Below are 23,550 nucleotides of genomic sequence, written 5' to 3' on the forward strand. Positions count from 1 at the left end.
TTAGTCACCTCATTTCAAATCCAACTGTTTTGGTGTCCTCACACATTGGTTAGAGTGAGTATATCTATCTGAGTTTGTAACTGGTACTTATCCAAACAATGTCTGAGGTAATTGGCTCATGTGCTGTTTTGTCCGTGTAGGAACCTCAGCCTCAAATCGCAGCATAGATCGGACACATTAAACCACACTCAGTATACTCTACAACATCTTAGTTCATTATCTACAACGTTAAGACTCATTTCAACAACCATCTAGGCTGCTGGTTCTTTTAGGCAGTGGCTTCTATAATCACATCCGCAACCTAGGTCCTCCATTTATTTCTTTGTCACATTTCCCTTTACCTAGTTTTAAGATTGTGATTCAACTGCCAAAGAGGAGGCTAGCAGGTCTACGAGAAACCAGAGCTCATACATCAATAAATGATAATGTTAGCTTTTGGCCAAATACTTTGAGAAGATAAAATCATATCAGTTTATCGAGGGCACATTGCATAAACTTGTTGTAATCCTATTCTGCAAATTCGAAAGAAAACATATCTCAAAATTATACGTGGATCCAAAGTCTCCCGAGATGACTGTGCCTCCTGGTTCCCCAAACAATGAGGACACCTTACTGTTTCAGCAAAGTGTAAGCCATGCAGTGTGCTCTTTTCCTCTAATTTAGTAGCTCCCTTTGTGGACTGATACAAGCACTAACAAAGACTGCCTGATTCCCAGAGGACACAAGTATTGAATATGCATACGAATCCTTGGTGCCAAGCTTGCAAAGGCTACATTCTGATAATCAGAGTTGCTGTTCTGGCTCAGAGGCTAATTGAGCACGTGTAACCTTCTTAGTTCAAGGCTGAACAAGAAAGTAGCTATTCAAAAAGTATGCAGGAGTCAACAAAAGACAGTTTTGAGGATAATTTCCCATCTATCAGGGTTGATAACAATACAGGACAGGGGTGAATAATGGGTTGGTCAAATGGCCCCTTGGAGAATCTTTTCTTTATTAAAAACATTATTGGGATTGTATCCCCCAAAAAAGGTATTTAATCATATCCAATCAAATTGTATGTCAAATGAATTTGGGAAACCAGTGCCGACGTTCATGAAAGGCTTACTCAAAGCTTACGAAAAAACAACAATTCTTAGTTGTTAAACGTTAATGCAAACACACAAATGGATATATAATTCCATTCCAACCAATAGTTTTCCCTCAATATTAAACACTGTTCCTTTAGTTTATGATGTGGAAACAATGCAAACTAAATATTGTTATGCTTGAGTTAAGGTTAGGCAACTTCAGCTTAGAGTAAGGCTTATATAAGAAGGTCACTCAGGTACAAGCAACAGGAGTCAGGTTTTGTTAAAAATAAATACTCATGACTGAAACTTTTATTTATTTATATGAGTTGGCATTGTGAACCACGGTTGGTGGAGTTAAAGGTCACATATATTTCAGCATCCAATTTTTAATGTCAGTCTATTACTTTCTAATAGTGATGCTGCGTTACACAATCCTGTCACTGAACTGCATCCTGCCAAACTTTAATGACCACTTAAAGAATGACTCTGGGGTGCAGACGTGATGACAGAGTGTGAGTGAAATCAAAGCTTCTGTAATGAGGAATAAATACCTAGTAAATAAAAGAGGGAACGGGAGAAAACAACACAAACAGAATCGTCACCACTAGAGGCTGCTCTTTCTCTATGCCATAGGACAGACTAATGGCATCATGATCAGTCCAGGAACATCAGTGTTTGTGTGTTTATCTCCCTGCGTTTTTTCGGATAGCCTGCAGCGTTCTCTTGTTTTGCTCTGTTGGACTCAAGGAAAGAAATTTGTGTGGGACTGCAAAAAAAATGGTTTACAGTCAGGACTGTTAAGACACACTTGTAAATCATTAACTGCAAAACATGTTGATCCCTCAGCAATTAAGTTTAGTTCGAAAACAGATGGGCTCATAATAATAAAACCACGCAGTTTGAACAACAAATGTTTAGCTTTTGTGCAGGTTTTGGTGATATAGATGCTTCATACAGGTTGGGCACAGAGCTGGAGTTCAGAGGTGAAAACAGGATGTGCCAGATATGAAGTGAGTTGCAGTAGTGACTGAGGTGGAAAGATTACTTCTCCACTGGGATTCCAGAAGGGGATAGAAGTCCATACCGTGAAGGCGTAGAAGAGTCAGTACAGGGCAGAGGGATGGCCAGTTTACCACAGAGAAGGGAGGAGAGTGAAGCAGAAGCTGAGTGTGACTCTGTGGGGGTTGAATCATGATCTGGAGACATGGAGGTGCTGTGTCCTTGGTTGCTTTGTGGTCTAACAACATCATTTTGAACTGTATGTGAACAACCACTAGGTGGGAGTGCAGTGCAGGCAGGAGGGGGGTTGTGTTGGACAATTTCTGGGGGCTGAAGAGGAGCAAGGCTGCAGCATTCAGAGTAAGCTGTAGTGTGTCTTTGTGTAGCAGAGTGGATGCAAAGAGACCCTAACGGAGCTTACACACGGCGGCGTGCGTTGAAGCTTGCCGGTGGGCGTGTCTGACGCTCGACCAACAACCAATCACATGAATCTCCCGCCCCGGACACACAAGCACGCGGTTTGATTGACTAGAGCTTGTACTGGCATATGATTAGATTGGCTGACGCTTCCGTCGAAGCTTCAAAAGTAGAACATTAGGCTACTTTTACCCCGTACTTTTCCCGTTTAGTTCCGTTAGTACCCCTTATGTCGCGTTCACACTAAAAAGAGTACTTAGTGACGGGAACTTTTACCCCCATTTTTAGTGCCTGCTAGAGAGGTGGTACGAAAAAAGTATGAAAAAAGTACAAATTTCTGATTGGCTGGGCGAATTGCAAACCACGCCCCGTAAAAATCTGAAAAGTATTTTGAAGCCACCATTGTGTTTGCTGGCATTAGTATTATTATCATTAGCATTAGCCCCGCGCACCAATGGAGAGAGAATAACTTATGGCAACACAAAAAAAAATATGGGAGCGGTGGAGTGATGAGGAGGTGTTGGCGTTCTGGCGATTTACTCGGAAGTCCCCAACTCCGGGGACTTCCGGCCGGGGACTTCGGGTGGCAGTATACACCGTGAAGTTGTTTGCGGCCTGCCAGTAAACCCAAAGCAGAAGAAGACAAAGTGACGTCAGCGGCTCATTTGCGTAATCTTCCCTCAGGGAAAAGTACTCCGGTGTGAACGCGATTGGTACTTTGTGCCCTGGGGTTATAAGTACAGCAAAGTAGGCTACTTGGTGTGAAAGCGGCTATTGCTCTACTTTTGAAGCGAGCAACGCTACGCTTTGCTCCCACAATGCAGTTCGGCGAAGCGAGACGTCACTCCATTCAAAGTGAATGGGCAGAAGCGTTGAAGCTTCAACGCACGCCGCTGTGTGTAAGGGCCGGGGGAGGAAGAAATGCCTTTGCGTGAAATATAGAGAGATCATGCCTTTCTGCATTTTTCTGAGCAACATCAATCTTTCACATTCAGAAACGTTTTGTCGGAGCAGCAGCCTGCCTTGACGGGATCTTGTTCTTGCTTTTGACATGTGATTCAAAGGAGAAGAAAACAAATAAAAAGAACATGTGAAACACTGTGTGAAATTATGCTGTTAAAGACTGCCTCCCTGAGTGCAAACACCTTGATAATAAAAGGAAGAAATTACCAGAAAAGCCATCTCCAATTCTACAACTCCTGCCGTTCTACCAAAGGTTTTATCGTTTTTTAAACATAGCATGTCGCCACCGCAAGTGGATTCTATCAGTAATGATTATGGGGGTTTTATTCTTCAGTATTCTCTTACAAATCTTCTCCTTTCCACATGCACAAACGAGCTTGAACACAACCAACAGAAATTGTGACATCAACATTACCACAGAATGTTTGTAATTTCCTCGGCTGCCATGCTGTTTGAATACATCCCTAAATGGGATAATTGTAATTGTCCAGCTTTTGAAAGAGAAGCGTACAATAAAAGGCAGCACAGACAAGAGGAAAAAGGGCATTGTTTCAAAACTATTGTCTCTAACAGAAAATATGGACAAATGCAAAGTGGCCAATACACGGTGAAACACAAGGAAAAGCATAGATCATCTATTTGAGTTTGAATCAAAAGTTATTGCTATTCAGCATCATACAAAGGACAACTGGCCAAGTGCAACCCACAGGCTTGTAAAAATGTCAAAATGCCTTTGGATTTGACTAGAACACAGTCCGCTGTTACAGTACGAACAAATGGAGGGTTCTCCTGAAAACATACTGCTAGTGCTGCCCATGCAGATAGTTTGCACTTCATTGGGACATTTGTCGTCCCATGAATGACCATCATAAAGGTGAATTAATTTAATTTGTCTGACCAAAAACATTATCCCTACCCCTCAGATACAATAATCCTTATAATTAAGGTGTTAACACAGCAGAGAAAGAAAACTGTGTTGTTTGTAATTTGAGTTCAATTTGGCTGAACTGACCATTTTAAAATAAAAGCAAGAGGGATTACATTTCAAATGTAAGCCATTCAAATTCATAATGAAATGAATGTATCCCAATTAGACACTGCCATATGAACCCTGAATTAAACATGTTAATGCATCTTATCACAAAATCAATCAGTCTCCTCCTGTCTTTCCATCCCTAATTAAAAAAAATCTTACCCCACTTGCCCTTGAGAACTAGCCCACCAAAGTGTTGAACTGCATGCCCAATCAAAGATTTATGAGAGCTAGGGTGCACAGCCGATCCAATTGCATGTAATATTATGCTTAATAGCTGTAATATTTGTTATTTGAATAAACGCTTGGCGTGCATTGGGGCTGTCGGATGAGTCATAAGAAAGATAAAGCACTAAATGTCACCCAGGGACTAGGCCCCAGACATGGAATTAGAGAGTTGTTTAAGGACAGCAGCCGAAAACAGGCTAATTCGTAGCGTAATAAAACAATCAGAGATGTTTACCTTGAGATTTGTGTTTCAATCTCTCATTACAGCTGCAGCCATCGCTCACTTGATGAATGATTCCACTGAGAGGAGGAGATCTGGTGACTTTTCATGGCCACTATTGATTAAACTTGGGAGGCGATGCTGTCAATGACACCGCCTCTGGTGGAAAGCACACTGTGGAGTTTGTGTACAAAACTGATGGTGTGCATGTGTGTTCGTATGGGAGCTTTACCCTACTGACTACTAATAAGTAGCATGATTCCAACCCGCCAACCAAAATCAGAGGTCATTACTGTTGGTGTTATTTGTTGTGCAATATTACCGAACTCATTGTATTTTCCACTCTCTCCCCTTTACACACACATCTCTCAACCTCAATTTTATTCCCCGGGCTCGTGGAAACAATTGTAATGCAGCGTGAGTGGGCATAGACATGTTTTTTTGTACCTTGATATCTGTTGGGCTGCCTAAAGAAAATTGTGTAAATGAACTCTAGTGGCCGGGAGCATTACCATAGAGATGAAGCTCGGTAATGCAGAGTGAGTGGGCCTGCAGTCCAGCTAGTGGCAGAGCTGATTAGAGCCATTGCTTTCCTACTTTTCATTACTTGTCTTGCACTTTTTCCCTTTATCTAAACCCCCTCAATGTGTTTATCCATCCAACAAAACTCAGTCTCTCTCTAAAGCCCCTATACCCTCTGTCTGTGTCTCCCGTTTTATTCACTCTAAGACAGACACAACAGTTTTGAGGAGCCCCTTACCGGCAGTTAAAAAGTCTATTCCTGACAGACTCATGTCATCACACTGAAAGCAGAGCAGCACTTCTGAGAATTTGATAGAAGACAATATACTTCAACTGAAGGTTATGTTTCCTTACTTCCCACAAATATCAAAAGGCAGAGCACTTTGACCATCTATTTTGACAAATAAAGACAACTCAACAGGCAGGTAAAAGACAGAACAAATGTTTTCCTCCGTCTTCTTAAAAATGACATTTAAATAAATTGCCAGAATGGTGACCGTTCACTGAGAAATGTACAAGGAGCCCAATAACAGATGCGTACAAATAACCTGCTCCGGGAAGAAGACTTTGATGTTTTTTATTGTGTTTATATGTGTTTACTAAATCAATTGTTTGAATATGCATCCATCACTGAAGTCCTTCATCTAACATATCTAACAAAGAAAACAAATGTGTATCAAGGCAAAGTTCGTTCTCATTCGTAACACTCCGTTCGATGTCTCACTATGGGATGCGCCTCATCGCGGAGCAAACAGAAGCATCAATCTCATTACGCCAATCCTGATTGGCTGGTGATTTTGACGTCAGCGTCAGGGAATCTAACCCCTATAAGTAGCTTGCGCTACGCCGCATGCATCATTCAAACACCTCTTCTCGCTTCAGGGCACATCTCTACTGGTAGCCGGGCAAGCTCACACAGTCCACAGACGGAACCAAGCTATCCAAGCTAACTTCGGTCGACGGGCGCTCGCCGGCTACTTCTATATATACTTCTGCAAGAAGACTGTTAATACTAACACACCAGTTAGTGTTGCAATCTACCTCGCCGTTTCTTTCTTCGGAATTAAAGGTAAGGTTTTGATTTTTCAAGCTGGTAACACACCTGTTACTAACTTGCCTTTCCTCACTACCGACACCAAGGTAGCGGGGACGGTTTTTTATTTTTCTCTCTCACACCAGAGGAGGGGAAGATAAAAAGGGTATTAACACACCAGTTAATATTCTTTGAGAATAAAATTCTACACCGTCGTTTTTTCTCCGGATTAACGACAGGTGGGGAAGGATTTTTCTCAGCAACGTACCTGTTACGAGCGGGTCCTCTCCACGCCGTCACCACGGCGACCGAGATGGACGCTTCTCTCCCTCACACCAGAGGAGTCAGGGACTCGGAAGCTCGGCTCTGCGGCTGCGGGTTGAAGATATCAGGCACAGACTCACACCAGGTCTGCTCGTCCTGCCTCGGGCTGGAACACGCCCAGCAGGCTATCGACAACCCCGGCTCGTGCGGGCATTGTGCCCGCTTCACCATCAAGAGCCTCTGCCGACGGCTAGCACGCCAAGCTAGCTTGTCGGGACAGGACCCCCTCATGTCCGCTGTTTCGCCGGCCGGCAATCAAGACATGGGGGCGTCCGCCGCGGAGATTGAGCCCCGCGCTGTGTCAGGCTGGGGCTCAATAACAGCGGCAGCTGCTGAACCGGCGCCCCGCGCCGTGTCAGGCTGGGGCCCGGTGGCGGCAACAGCCGCGAGAGCGGAGCCCCGCGCTGTGTCAAGCTGGGGCTCCCAACTGGACCTCACCATGGTCTCGCCCGCGGATGATGTCCTGGAGTTGGACTACATGGAGGACGAAGGGGATACCTCTGAGTTCCTCCTGTCCGACTCGGATGAGCAAGACGATGATGTCTTCGTGTCATCAGCTCAGGCTGCAAAGCCGGGAGCGATGGCTGCTCTCCCGGGCGATAGCGCACCAGCTTAGCCCTGTCTGAGCATGGACCTGCAGGCCGTGTGTCAACGTGCCGCGTCCAGGCTGGACATCCCATGGCCTGAAATGGCCAAGGAGACCTCCAGGTCTCTCTACGAGGGGAAGACTTTGCCCCAAGCAGCGAGGACAAAGAGGCAGCTCCTTCCAGTCTTCCCGGAGATGCTGGACGAGGTGTCGGTCGCATGGAGAGACCGCCCCTTCAGTAATAAGGCCCCAATCCAGGGTGCCTCCTCCCTGGACTGTGACGGTATGGAGAGGCTCGGCCTGCTCCGCATGCCGCCCATGGAACCGCTGGTGGCAGCCCACCTCCAACCGAGGCTGGCTCTGACACCAAGCAGGAACCCCACGCTACCGGTGAAGGCAGACCGGTTCCAGTCAGCGATGACGGAACGGGCCTATAAAGCCGCAGCGTTGTCCGCCAGGGCACTCAATGTCTCCTCACTGCTGACCGCCTACCAGGCGGAGCTCTGCGAGAACCTATCGAGCAAACCTGGGCCGGCCGTATGGGACGAGATCGCAGCGATCACGGACATTTGCCTCCGTGTGCAGCGCTGTGCAGTCCAGGCCACGGGCAAAGTTATGGGCATAATGGTGGTACAGGAGAGAGCCAGGTGGCTCAACCTGACCAACCTCCCAGACCGGGAAAAGGAGGATGTTCTTGACATGCCTATCGTTCCCGAGGATATTTTCGGCTCCGCTTTAGTCTCGATGCAGCGGAGATGTTAGTCGAAAAAAGAAGGAAGACGAGGCCCTCCACCTCTGTCTCCCCCGAAGGGTCAGGCCGCTACCTGCGACGGTCTCGCGGCAGTCCTTCGCCCAAGTTGCCTCATGTCCTGCCCGGTTCAAGGTACCGAGGCAGCAGAGGCCACAGCCCGCCCCGAGTCCCCAGCCCAGGCAGGAGACGAGGACGAGCTGGCCGAGGAAATCTCCGGTCTCGGCAGCTGCTGTTCAGGCACAGCCGACTCAGATTTTCGGTCACCAGTCGAGGAAGAAGAAGCGGGCGGCCTGACAGCCTCCTCTCCTCTCCTCTGTGACAGAGCTGGAAGTTCCCTGTTCCCCAGCTCCAGATGTGTTTTCGGGGTGCCACCAGGCCTCCATCTTCCCGCCGCCTCGAGTGATGCCGCAACACCATCCTCAAGTTCGCGCCAGAAGGGAAACAGACTTAATACCAGAGACAGCGAGTTCTGCTATCTGCCTAAGTCACAAAAACACATGTCACAATTGTTGTTGTTTTCAAATAAACCATTTTTCACTGTCGCATCCAGGCTTCAAGCCGAGGGCGCAGTCCAAAAAAATGAAAAGAAAGACAATAAAAACAATAAACAGTCTGTCGCCTGTCCCTCTTTTGAGAGCAGCTACGGCCTCTCTCAAAAGGCGGATAATAGACGGGTCTGTGAAGGCACCACCGCCATGCGCATGCGCAGTGACGACTGGGGTTATAGAGCCGCTACCGTCACGCGCATGCGCAGTGCCAGCTGGGGTTGTGAAGGCACCAACGTCACGCACATGCGCAGTCTTGGTGGGGATTGTCGAAATGGGGTACCATCGTGTTCAGACACTAGAGGGCCCCATAACACAACAAATAGAGACTCAGAGGGTAAGAGACTTGACATCTCCGCTGGCTCTAAGGAGCAAACAGTGGGAGATGCTCACAACGTCTGCTTGGGTTTTCAAGACAGTAACACGGGGCTACAGACTCCAATTCGCTGTCACCCCCCCTCGCTTCTCGGGCGTTCTGTATTCACAAGCCCGAGAAGAGTCAGCCCATATTCTGGAGAGAGAGATTCTCTCACTTCTAGAAAAGAAGGCTATATCTATAATACCCGCCGAGCAGAGTCAGAGCGGCTTTTATTCCAAGTATTTCCTCGTTCCCAAACGGGAAGGGAACGGAATTCGGCCAATACTAGATTTGAGGGCTCTGAAAAAATATCTAAAAAGATACAAATTCAGAATGCTCACTCACACATCTCTGCTGCTTCTCGTGCGACAAAACGACTGGTTTACATCAGTCGACCTGAAAGATGCGTATTTCCACATCCCAGTATATTACCCACACAGGAAATATCTGAGGTTCGCATTTCAGGGGATCTGTTACGAATACAGAGTACTTCCCTTCGGTCTGTCTCTCAGTCCAAGAGTGTTTGTACGATGTACGGAAGCCGCGATAGCCCCGTTAAGACAACAGGGTATTCGCCTGGCAACCTACCTAGACTACTTGCTGCTTCTCGCACAGTCGGAACAGAAGGCTATTACGCAGACAAATGTCCTCGTAAAGCACCTGCTCAACCTGGGTTTCATAATAAACACAGAAAAGAGCATGTTGTGCTCGGCACAGACTGTACTCTTCCTGGGTTTACACCTGAACTCGGTGCCCTTTACAGCCCACCTGTCAGCGGAAAGAGTGAAAGCTTTCAGAGCTTGCCTCGCTCATTTCCAGCTGCACAAACATGTTATTTTCAGATCATGCCTGCGGTTACTGGGGCTCATGGCGTCAGCCATCCTGGTCGTACGACTGGGACGGTTACACATGAGGGAGTTTCACCGCTGGGTAGCCGCTCTAAAACTAAACCCCGCGCGTCATGGAGCGCGGAGAGTGATGGTTACTGTGAAATGCGTAATGGCACTGCGCCACTGGCTGCACCCGACTTTTCTGGTACGGGGCGTGCCTATGGGTGCTGTCCTTTCACGGAAGGTGGTCACCACAGACGCATGTCTGACAGGCTGGGGAGGTATTTACGAAGGTCGTCCGGTGAGGGGTCTCTGGAGCAGAGACCTCCAGCGGTCGCACATAAATTACCTGGAGCTTTTAGCGGTGTTCCTCACCCTAAAACGCTTTCTGCTTTTTTTTCAGAGGACACCATGTCCTTGTGAGGACGGACAATACGACCACAATATCGTATATAAACCGACAAGGGGGTTTGCGCTCTCTCCAGTTACACATGCTGGCACGCAAACTGATCTTGTGGAGCTGCGGCCGTCTCCTCTCTCTGAGAGCGACGCACGTACCAGGAGTGATGAACCTCGGGACAGACCTGCTGTCCAGAGGTGTACCACTGTATGCAGACTGGACTCTACATCCAATGGTTGTGAGCCAGCTGTGGGTGCGTTACGGCCGAGCCGCGGTAGATCTGTTCGCATCAAAAGAAAATGCTCACTGTCAGCTTTTCTTTTCAATGCGCGATCAAAACGCACCATTAGGCGTGGACGCGCTAGCGCACATTTGGCCTCTGGTCCTCCTGTACGCGTTCCCACCCCTGGCGCTGATACCCCCAACTCTGGCCAGAGTGAGGGAACGGCGACACACAATGATCCTGATAGCTCCGCAATGGCCTGCAATGTACTGGCTGGCGGAGATATATCAGCTGCTGTGCGGTCAGCCGTGGCAGCTCCCCCTACGCAGAGACATACTGTCTCAGGCGGGGGGGACGATCTTTCACCCACACCCGGAGCGCATGGCCCTATGGGCCTGGCCCGTGAGTGGTATAATCTGAATGCAGTGGGTCTCCCGCAGAAGGTGATAAACACTATTCAGAGTGCGAGAGCTTCCTCCACTAGGTCTCTTTATGACTGTAAGTGGAGGGTGTTTGAGGACTGGTGCCTTCAAAAAGGGCACACCTCTTTTCAATGCTCTGTGGGAGTGATTTTATCATTTCTACAGGATCTAATTGATAAACACAGAGCTTTTTCCACGATCAAAGTCTACCTGGCTGCTATTGCTGCATGCCATGTGGGTTTTGAGGGTAAGACGGCCGGCCAGCATCCTCTGGTCTGCCGTTTTATGAAGGGAGCTCGCAGGCTCCTTCTTGTTTCCAGGTCACTGGTGCCCTTATGGGACTTGACAGTGGTTTTAGATGGGCTCACTCGAGCCCCATTTTAACTCCTGGAAGAAGCTGACATGAAGCACCTGTCACTGAAGACAGTGCTGTTACTGGCCCTGGCATCTGCCAAGCGAGTCAGTGACATTCATGCGCTATCTGTACATCCTTCATTCACTCAGTTCGTCCGAGGGTTAACGAGAGTGTTGCTGAAGTCCAACCCTGCCTTTATACCTAAGGTGGTTGGTTCATGTACCCCCATTGACATTGAGGCATTTCCTCCGCCGCTGTGTCCCTCCGGGGAACAGCAGCCAAATTTGCTATGTCCAGTCCGTGCTTTACGCACTTATATGGACAGATCAAAAGAGTTTCGTCATAATGACCAACTCTTTGTGTCCTGGGCTAACCCTCAGAAGGGCAAGCCTGTTACTAAGCAACGGCTCTCTCACTGGATTGTGGAGGCAATTGCTTTGGCTTACACAAGTCAGGGTCTGCTGCAGGCACCTTCGGGTTTGCGTGCTCATTCGACTCGTGGTCTGGCTACATCCTGGGCTTTGTTCAAGAGTGTTTCCATCCAAGACTTTTGTGCAGCAGCGAGCTGGTCCTCGCCGCTCACTTTTGTCCGCTTTTACAGATTAGACGTCTCTGCTCCCAGTGTGGCCCATGCAGTGCTGGGCCCCCTGCTGAGTTAGAGCTCTAACTGTTAAATTCTGGTTGGGTTTGGTGATTTTCGAGATAAGCTCGTCTGGCAATACGGGAGCTACAATATCCCATAGTGAGACATCGAACGGAGTGTTACGAATGAGAACTATAGGTTACTTACGTAACCCCAGTTCTCAGAGTAACATGAAGTGAGATGTCTCACCAGACGGCCCTCCTTGCTATGGTGAAGCGAGAAGAGGTGCTTATTTTTGAATGATGCATGCGGCGTAGCGCAAGCTACTTATAGGGGTTAGATTCCCTGACGCTGACGTCAAGATCACCAGCCAATCAGGATTGGCGTAATGAGATTGATGCTTCTGTTTGCTCCGCGATGAGGCGCATCCCATAGTGAGACATCTCACTTCATGTTACTCTGAGAACTGGGGTTACGTAAGTAACCTATAGTTTTCTGCCGCTCTGATAAATAAAAGATAGGTTTAAGAGTATCTTATCTCACACCCCTCAGTCCTATCGTCTAATATTTGATCAGCAGTAATGGGCCAAGACAGCGGCGCAGCCTTTGTATTCTCTCATTGTACATTTTTAATTACAGAGTGATAGGACTGACATGAAGGCGTGATTAAATGTTATTATGTTATCTGGTATTCTGTCCATCAATCTGATACGACTAACTGAAGTAGAGCCACTTTTTTGTAGTCCAATCTTAAAAGGAAGCTCTGAAAGTCACATCACAGAGGTTCTAATTAAGTGCTTTATAGTAGAGGTGAGTGTGGGCGAATCCTCCATGTAGGAAACTTCATAGAGCTGAATCAAACAGAAACATGTCTTGAAGCTGGCATCTATTTATGAATTGATATTTATGAATAGTTTATGAATGGTACATTTACGGCACATGGAAACGCAGGGCATAGTGAAAGGGTAAGAAGGATGTGAAAGGGGAAGAGTTGAGACGGATAGTCCAGAGGGGATTCAAACTTACAAGTGTGCCACCCCGCAGTTTCCTGCTGCAATAGAACTCCATTAATCAATACTAAAAACATCCATCCTGTAATTCAGGATTTAGCCCTGGTCCACAAATTACTCCATGCGGTTTTTTACTTCAGTGACAGAGGGAGGCAGCTGAAAGCAGTTTGGAGGACTGCCATTGTTAGCTGCCCCCTGTGAGGCAACACAATCTCATTCTGAGGCTGAGGGTTTAATGCTTAATGCTGCATATTCTCATTTTTTACCCTCCAGTCTACTATTGATTCACTGGCTCCTGCACATGGAAGAGATTGTATCTGTCTAGCACGAGTGCACAACAGCATCTACAGCTAATCCAATTAAACACACACAATCATTGTCTTTCTTTCTGATTGCTACTCAAGCATTATTTTTGTGAAAAAGAAATGAAGAGCTTTACAAGGTAAAGGTTGTCAAATGTTCTGTGTAATGGCAGAGTCTCTTAACAGAGAAATACAGACACTGCTAAATCAATACCAAAATATACTTTCATTTTATTGATAAATGAAACTGTTATTTGTAGAAGATTATGTGAAAGTACTTCAGCAAGACTGCATGTAAATGGCCAACACTTGGAAAAACATGAACAACAATAGTTGCAAATAAACTAATCCTAAAACTTTTGTTCAAAATGAGGACCAGGATGGAATGACATTCTGGATAAAAAAGGGTGTTTCTCAAGATTGTTTGCAGTCTCTTTTCAATGTACATGACATATCAAGTATTCTATGGATGTGAGAATATTGGCTGACAGGCAAAGCAAGCTTTTATGTAAACAAGGGCATCTGTAAGTCGTCCTTTAGAGTTAGAAGCAGCATATTCTCAACGTTTTTTCTTAATACCTATTTGCATTAATATAATTCAAACACTTTCTCGGTCCAATAATGCGGAGTTCATATAGAAATATACATAATAAAAATAACTGGATTCATCTCCATGCAGTCTCTTCCTATGACAATTTGTGAAAGTAAGTACCAATGGTCTTGGGAAATATATCTATCATATTATAAGCAAAGATAATTACATTGTGTGAAGTCCTAATGGTTGTTTGAACGTGGTTGAATGGTTACACAGTAGATACTACTCACATGTATTTGTAATGGAGCATTCAATTCAAATGATCTTCTTAGGGAAATGCTAACAGTGAGCAGGTGAATCAACATCAGGCAAACTACTATTAATTCTCAATATTATTTTGTAAGGGTTGACACATGGTGGAGATTTTTTGACCCAAAGATCCATCATGGATTGAAACATTTTCGTTTAATGTTAAATACATACGAGACATTAGTTTTGGTAGACAGATTCTGCTTCAACCAATTGTCATGCCTTGTTTGTACTCCCCTGCATGATTTAAATATGTCCGACTACTGGCTCGCAGTCCAGAATGCTTAAAAAGCCTCATTTGGTACCCTACTCTTATCTGTTTTTTTCCTCGTTTGCATTTCTCCCACAGTTACATTTTCCTAGTGTTTCACTCTCTAACTTTTGCTCAGCCTTGCTCTTTTGGTTCAGCCTTTTCTTTTTCCATTTATTTACTTATGCGCTTTCCCTTATCGCTGCCTCTACCAATCCACCTCTCTCGCTCGCTCTCTTCAGTCAAACAGCAGGTAGTCAGCTCTAATCCCCTCTGACATTAGCTGATATTAGGGCTTGGGTCTATTAGGTCCTGCCTTGCCATGTGAGTTATTGAGCGGGGAGCGAATGCCTCAGGAGTGATCACACTTGTGTATGCATGAACACTGATTCACACCGACAAACACAACATACAAAGGTAAACACAAACCCACTGTAATGTCTGAGCGCACACAAAGCCTCTGCAATCTCCCAAACATGCTCACCTTATGTCTACTAAGTCACAAAGATGGAGGAATCACTTGAGGGTTTAAGAACCTCCTTGTACGCACAATTCCATCTGCTAGACACCTGCTGCAGTGTGTAACCGTTTTTTGGTTAAAAACGTGTCAAAATAAACACCAACCTTTTCAATCAGGCCCTAATTGGTGAAATATGAAAAAAGTATGTTTACATGTATCAATTTTGCAGAAGTTTTGTCCAAAGTAACACACAATCCAAGTTGATTAAGCAGTAGCCTACCTAAAAAACATGTGCATTAACACACAGCTGACACAAGTGCTAAAAGGCGTGCAAATGCAGGAAGTAACATATAAGTGAAAAGCAAATAACATTTTGCGAAAAAATTATCCATCTGAGGAAGTCAGCATACAAGGAAATCAAGACGATTGTCAACAACTGTCAGAGAAAACACAAGACATAGAAAAGAGCCTCTTTAGTGTGCACTAATAAAAAAGGGATTATAGAAATGAAAAAGCACATTAAAAGGGGGGACTCCTTAATCCACCTACAGTTCTAAAGTTAGAGACCATCAAACACTTTGTGGATTCTAGTGATAATTCTCATAAAAAGAATAAAGTTGGACCAAGACTCATCAGTTAATGGTGCTGTAGACCCCACATAAACCTGACATTGACGTACAATCTATATCTAGATATGTGACTTTATTTTCACAATGACGTTTGATCATGAGGTTTTACATTTTATATGTTATTCATAACACGCTTTCTCAGGATCTGACAGTGTACTTATTTTTACATAAACAAGGAAGGGGTTGTCTAAAGCTTTTTCCAAGACTGCCTTGAAGATAGTGGGAACAAGTTACCAAGTGTCCAGACCTATGGTCCAGACTGTATAGATTGCATTAACTCCTGGCTGAGATCCAACCACCTTCACATGGGGTCTGCTCCGTCCAATACTATCGCAGTACATACTCTACACTCAGGGCTATTCAATTGGCGCCCTGCGGGCCAAAACCCGCCCAGGGTGATATTTACTGGCCCTTTGAGTATAATGTTAAAAAGTAATGTACTTTTTATTTTATTTTTTTAAGATTCCTTTTTGGGCCAGAGTGCCTTTATTCCAGAGAGGGCGTTACATTCATTGAGAGATAGAGGGGAAGACATTGCTTGAAAACTTCGGCGGGCTGAAGCTCTTAATATGATTGCTCATATTTCAAGCCATCTTTTTCCCGGCCTCTTGCTTTGGATCATTTTCATCAACCGGCCCCCATTCCAAACTAATTGAATAGTCCTGCGTCTACATTTACAGCTGGAATAACACGCTTTCCTCCTTCCAGATGTTATCCAGATACAAGGTATAATATATGTGGGTGTAAAAAGGGTCTTAGTATGGGTCAATGTAAGGTCGTAAACTTCCTACAATCCGACTCGATAGCATATTTACAAAATACCCTTCCAATTTGGTAAACACCCACGTATTATAAATGCCATAACCCCAGTTTGTTATGCATAATGTATATACTCAAAGCATAGTTAACACTGATGAAAACCTTATGGTAATCTTACAGTAGCTTCAGAAAACTTCCCCCAAAGTAGCTTCAACGGTTTTTGCAGGTTAAGGAAAATGCAAAGCATGCATAAACATGTTAGATCTGATGTTTAAACTCTAACCAATTTTCAATATTCAGGCTGGGGTGGTTGGCGGATTTGATTTTGCACATTTATAAATAAATGCAAGATAATTATCTGAGTATCTGAATGTGCTTTAATGACTGTCTTCGCAAAGTCTTTATTTGAACCGTTTGGAACCCAGAAACACACATTTGCACAGGAAAGAATGAAAGAGTAAACATTACATTTCATGTTTGGAGCTTAGGAAGAAAAGGCAAACATACCAGCTATGTTAGGCACAGTATTAAGAAGCTTCTCATCAACCTTGAGTTTCTTAACCCTCCATCTCAACGGTCTGGCTCTCTGTCTCGTGGATACTCAGTATGTGGAAATTAAATTGCCTTATAATGTTTGTGGACTCACCCACTACCCAGTAGAAGTGACCGTCTGTGTAGCAATGATATAATTACCTACATTTACCAGGGAACATAGAAATGTGGTTGTGTTTATGCCTGTGAGCCTTGTGGGCTGCCAAAATCACAAATTATTCATGTTGTGGTGTCATCTTAGTTTGGGAGGTGAGCGGTGATGAGGAGTTAGCAGAGAGCGCCTATCAGAAGCAGTTCTGTCCCTTTTCTTACCATGGCTTTTTCCTTTTCGTTGAAAGCTGCTTTGGCATCAGATTGACAATGTTGGCAGCATCACCCTCACAAGCAGGTGAAGCTTCTTTTTCTTCTCTTTCTCAACCATTGCCTCTCATTTGTCACAAACCCCACACTTCAGACAGGCATTCACACGCTGCACTCTTGCCATGTGACTGTTTGGACAGGATTGATTCCTCAGGGCTCTTTGTTCCATTACATATTAATCCTAAATGACTTCACTCCCACTTCGATTTTTATTTTAGAGTTATGATATGTACATATAACAACGTTTTTTTTTCTCATTCTGGGATAATGGCATGTCGGCATATTGGCAATTGTATGTTAGAGAGCTCAAGCTGGGGTTTCTCTCCACTCTCTCCGCAGCTTGCCTCATGTCCCTTTGCCAAGTTGTTTGATATGCAAAAGGATTCAAGCAGACTTGCTCTTATCTCCGATCATTTGATGATAGCAAGAACATAATGTGTTTTCTGAGGTGAGACAGTGTGAGCAGTGATGTGCAGTAGGGATGATATGTATTATTACTCTTTCTACTGCTGCTGCTTATTAGATGCTGCATCATGCTGCTGTCAGGGTTTGTTTTCTCTCTCTGTTCGGGTCAGGTCAGGATGTATTATTGTTTGGTCTTTTTGAATCAGGTCATCCTTACTTTTTGTGTCTGTGCCATTTTTGCGTTTATTTGAAAGAGGACAGTGTAGAAATGGATGAGGAAGAAAGGTATGACAGCAGAGGTCCTTAGGCTGGATTTGAACCTGTTGTTGTTTTCATTGTGGTTATATAGTGTAAACTTTAATTACTCAAATATCAAGGCGCTCCAGGTCTCCCTTTGAAATTAAAGTAAGGTTGAAAGCATGTGGGTTTTCCAAAGGACCTTTATTTTGGGTACTTTAAAATGTAAAATGTGCCTATCCTATAAGGAATCAGCCTTTTGTATCCGTTCCTCCATTCAATAATTTAAATTGCTACGTACTACTCACTTCATCAGTGTGTCAGTGCACTGTTTGTGTCTGGTTATTTGTCTCTCTCCAGTGAATGATATCATTACTGCTGCCTATCTGCTATTTTCTCTAGTCTCTTGGTTTACAACTCCATTTAGCACATGCCATATGTGTTTACGTTTGTATGGTAATTCATTTGACATTGTCAAAGCGTACTGGTGAGGCCATTATCTACAGACAACCATGAGTGGCAATATGTTATTACAGAGCAAAGGATTAAACTGAACAAGGACAATACATACTGTACACATAATGGTACTCTAAGAACAAATCTGTATGTTTTTAGCAAACTGCAAACGGTTGCTTTTAAACGGAAACATTTTAAAATAAATATACAATAGATACATTCTCTGTTGGGTGGACCTCATATCTTTAAACAGGGACATTGCGATCTAATGGAATTGTTGTGAGTCATAACGTTCACATTAACACATGTAACTCTATCACACAAACGCATGCTTGCATAACATTGCATTATTTTGTAATTTCATAACAGCAATTTGCAAAACTTCATTCCCCTGGTCTGCTTCAAGAGGCAAAGTGAAATTGATTTACAACTTAATGTATGCAATACAGTCATACATCACAGGTAATGTTTCATATTAGGGCAAAAACTGTGATGCTGTGACTCAAATCATTCTATTCATCTTAATAATCTACTATTTCACTTCGAACTGCTGATGCAAGGCATTAGGATGTGTGTGAGAAAGAAACGGAGAGGGAGAAAAATAAAGAGAGACAGATAGAGAGTGAGAGAATCGGTAGACCGTGGAGGTGAGAGACTGAAGGGGGGGTGCAGGGCTGCAGGATAAGGCTTGCATCTGCATATCAAAGACTTCATGCCGGGAAATGATGAGAATAAAAACTGTAATATTGCTATAAATATATAGTGTATGTACCTACTGAGTGTGATGTAGGACCATATGGGAGCAAGTCATTCAGAGGACAAAGGAATCATTCTTTTGACAAAACACAGTGGATTTGATAAGCAGAGTGAGTCCTTTGGAGGGATGACATGCAGTATTACACGTGTTTAATTAGAGGCACGGGGAGTCAAGTATAATACTCCTGTGTGCTTAGCTTGTCTGGGTAGACTTGGAATGATGAATGGCTTGAGACAAGTGTCACTTTCAAAATGTTAAGTGAAATACATTTAATCAAGCCTGTAATATAAAGATGGAAACACACAGGCGATGCATACTAAACACATGGATACTAAACACATGGTATTAAGTTGAATAATGGATTCAGAAAGTAACTTTTCTTACTTCCCGATTTTCTTTCTTTCGCCTACACTGACTGCTGAATAGTAGTTCTGTTTGCACAAATGCTTTTTGCATTTCATTTCAGATGTACTCGGCACCTCCAGACACATGTGTTATTTTTCCAAAGAGGCACATCAGCGGGGAAGTGCACTTCGCTTGTCGTCGGCATGTAATCAGCGAAGTATGCCTCTAACTGCAGGGAACATGATAAGTTCGACACAGTATCCATCTCGTAATTAGTATGGAAATATATCTAGCTCCAAGGAACAGGTGCAAATTGCCCAGGTGTAAAAAAATGGGGAAAGTGAACATTTTGTTTGTCATCTGCATTTCACAGAAATCTCAAAAGAGACAGAGTGTAAGTGCATCACAAAAAATAATGCAAAGTACTAGCACCAATTTTCATTCTGAGGAAGATAAATACACACATTACCTGACCAATTTATCAGACAAAGGGGGGAAGTAGAGCTGTGGCAGTGCACTCAAAATCAATGTGTTCAGAGGGTGGAAGTAGTGCACTTCTAATGAGATATTTATTAAGTGCCTTTGACTGCAGTTACAATGAGACAGTAGGAGGGCAAACATTTAAAATCACATTTATAAGTCCAATTTTATTAGGAGTCTAACAAATACAAAAAAACAAGTTCTCAAATCGAGCAACATTTTAGCCACAGTAAATGTATTAAGAAAGATAATTTATTCTGCAACATCACATCATTTGGAATATTGGTGATGTACAGAGGCCTCACCAAACAGACCCTACCAAAGTGAAACACTAAATGGAAGAAGTTATAGAACTGAACTGATGTATTACCCTCTGTTTTACTGGCTGATGTATCATTATTATTATTAGACGTCTTGAAAACCGCAGAAGCCAGAACGTGTCTGTTAATAAACAGTTGAATTAACTGATTTATTTGTGCGGTGTGCCATGCAGTGTATGCACTTTTTCCACCCTTATAAAGATGCTTTGATCTTCGCTTTGATCACTGCTTGTCTTGTGAGTTTCGGGGCTGCCCAGTTGTTGGACGAGTTCAAACCTGTCGTGTGTATACAACCCTCCCGGAGTCCTGGCTTGAGTGCAAATCTCTTCACTGGCTGCAGTTTGATGTAACCCAGTTTGTAGAGCTGGAGTCTGGGGGCAGAAGACCCACTTGGCTCTCTTTTGCTTCAGGGCTAATGGATCAAGACTGTCGGCTTCCCCTGGTTTCAGACACTCACATTATGCCTTTGTTTTATCTTTCAAACTGTTCCCTGTTTGTTGTATAAAGGAAAGTCCCCAACTGGTTGAGCCTCTTGAACCTTTTGGGAACGAGAGGCTCTTACTCCTTTTTACTTATTAGGCTGTAGAAGTGCCAGTCATGTGTACAAATTCTCTTAAGATGGATTTTAAGCCCCTTTTAGCTAACAGCTTTTTGCTGATCAAAGCAAGTAATCCCCCCTTAAATGCTCAGCTCTTTATGTCAGTCCTAGCTACAAAGTGTCCCACCTTACTGTGTGCAGTTCTTTATTACACACGATCTATGCTCAGCTAAATGGTTACAGTCTCTAAAATGTATAAAAACAAGTCTATGTGTCTCATGCAGATATTTTATTCTCTGAGAATGATCAGTGTTTATTAGCCATCTACAAAGAAATCAATAGGGCATCTCAAATGTATCTTCAAAGCAAAATGCAGAATTTGTGCAAGTCTCAAGACTTCACATGGCAGACCTTCATATTAACAATAAGTTGAAAGGAAGGTATTTTTTCATGCTTTCTTTTCTGCAGATTACACAGCGAATGGAACTTTGAGGGATTATGTGAAATGACTGTTTCCGAATTATAGTACAATTCTAAAATACATGGATCTCAAAAGGTTTTATCATCAGTAACACACATTTCTAAAAGGAAAAACTAAAGCTTGGGTGGATAACATTGGAAAAAACAGCAATAAACCACAGGCTACAGCATATTATCAAACTCTCCTCTTGGCAGGTTCCCCTTCGCTACAACCACCTTTATACCAAAATAATTGTGTTGACTTCATTATTGTATATGTACTACTTTGTGCACTCAACATTTACTAATGATAGGTTAAGGAAAACCTTTTTCTCTTGTCTCTATGACGTGTTCTATTTTTCAATGTAAGTTGTTTACAGTGAACGACTTTTGCTTTAGAAATCCTGAATCAAAACAATAACAATACAGAGGACCTTGAAGACCTACAGCAGACACACAATCACACAGTGTTTGGCCAAGCAGAGCTATCCTGACCCATAGGGCAGAACTAATGAAAGGTATTCCATGGGCTCTTGAGAAACTGTGTATGAGAGATATATATAGTGTGTGTGTGTGTGTGTGTGTGTGTGTGTGTGTGTGTGTGTGTGTGTGTGTGTGTGTGTGTGTGTGTGTGTGTGTGTGTGTGTGTGTGTGTGTGTGTGTGTGTGTGTGTGTGTGTGTGTGCGTGTGTGTGTCTGTGTGCTAATAAAATACACACACAGAAAGTTGTCCGTGCGTGTTTGCCTGTATTTGTGCATAGATAGAGCCTCATCATCTCTCTGTGATTACAGGAGCATTTCACCACAAACAGCATGTGAGTTATCAGAGTGAGCCAGGTTTTCAGAGCACTGACAGTTTAGTGAGAGTTGCAATGGGATAAGTCTCAATTCTCTCTCTGTCATCCCCTTGTCACTCTCTCTCTCTTACAAACATGCAGTATGTACACACACATCTGTGCAAACACAGATGCGGCACCCCAACGGCAAACCCTGACTACGGATTCGGCCCGTCTACACTACAGGCATCAAAAAATGCTTTCAACGCTTCGCCCATTCACTTGAATGGGGTGACGTAGAAGATTTTTAATCTTCGCCGAACTGCATTGTGGGGAGCATGGCATGGCTTTGCAAGCATCACGAGCATCTATCGGCATCAATGTTCAACTTTTGAGGCTCGATGCTTGGCATCAGCCAATCAAATCCCGTTTATGCAAATCCCGCCAGTGCAAGCGCAGCCAATCAAACCGTGTGCAAGCTGGGAGAGCCAGACCGCAGTTCATTTCCTCATATTCCAAACGAGATATTACGGTAGCAAATCACCCGGTTCTTTACGACCGGAACTATTTACCGGGATACAAACCGGAGGAACCAGGCATGGAGGGAGGTGGCAGAGACAGTGGGTGAAACTGGTAGGTTTTTCGCCTGTTTGGAGAGTTTATATCCAGTTTTCTTCGTTTTAACATAGCTATTGCTTTGTATGTCGGGGGCGGGAGATTCATGATATTGGTTGCTCGCAAACAATCGCCAAGCTTCAGACACGCCCAGCTTCAAGATTTTTTCATGCCTGTAGTGTAGACGGGCCGTAAGAGCGGCTCCGCTGAGCCCTCAAGCCTTTCTATCTGTCCTGAAACGTAAAACTGATAAAAGACGACCATTACTCCTCATGTCTTCAGAGACATAGGAAGAAGTAAACAGTAAAGATGTGAAACAACAAGTCTCAGCGGAGGATCGTCAGTGTAATCTACACTAGTGGAAATAAGAAAATATGGCTTTTTTTACTTGAGACAATAAAGCAAAATAATCGGAATTAGATTTAAGTAAAGCTTATAACAATATACACTTTATCAGCCAACAACAGAACTATCTATTACTTCATTCTGAACATGGGCATGCATCAGTGTAGGTGAACATGTGTGTACTGTGTACTAGTTACCTGAAGGTCATTTGGAATATCTGTCCCAAGTTGACTTGCTGGGTTTTGTTGTTGTATCCATGCAGCATCTCACCAAACAGGGTGTCATTGAAGTGGACATCCTGCCGGGGGCACTTTGGTCCCTCACAGTTGTCTGACAGCAGGAGGCAGGAGCGCCCCTCCCCTGACAGTTTGTACTCCTGCACACACCTGAGGAGGAGGGAAAAGCTGTCTATATCTTGTATAACATGCGATGAATGTGAACATAAATATATTCAAGATAGTACAAATAAAAAATCCATCTCCAAAGGTGCCCTTTCTTTAAAGTGAGTGCAAATCAATTGTGCTGATGGCATTAAGGGAAATGTACATTGCTGCAAATTGTATTTTGTTGCAGGCTTGTTCACCCTTTGTGTAACTTAGTCTTAAGTTAAAGAACAACTATAAATGCCATTTTACATTGTGGAGTGAGAAAAAAATACATTCTTCATTTTTCTTCATACTTCATAGCTCAATCCTTACTGTACTGGGCCCATAATGGCGTAAGAATTAAGTGTGTTGTGACCTGGCATGATCAATATTATTAGATCTGCATGGCTATCAGTATCTCAATA

The 23,550-nt window shown here is 43.9% G+C and overlaps 1 protein-coding gene across 2 annotated transcripts in view; it reads right to left on the reverse strand.

The window, feature by feature from the left end:
- Positions 1-23,550, reverse strand: part of astn2 (astrotactin 2) — a 291,201-nt gene that overhangs the window by 62,709 nt on the left and 204,942 nt on the right. For both annotated transcript variants that reach the window (XM_079657488.1, XM_079657487.1), the window contains exon 13: positions 22,958-23,146. In XM_079657488.1, coding sequence (XP_079513614.1) covers positions 22,958-23,146 — 189 coding nt within the window. The remainder of the gene's footprint in view (positions 1-22,957; positions 23,147-23,550) is intronic.

The sequence above is a fragment of the Notothenia rossii genome (genome assembly GCF_949606895.1).
Source record: "Notothenia rossii genome assembly, chromosome: 11".
In the NCBI taxonomy this organism is placed as follows: Eukaryota; Metazoa; Chordata; class Actinopteri; order Perciformes; family Nototheniidae; genus Notothenia; species Notothenia rossii.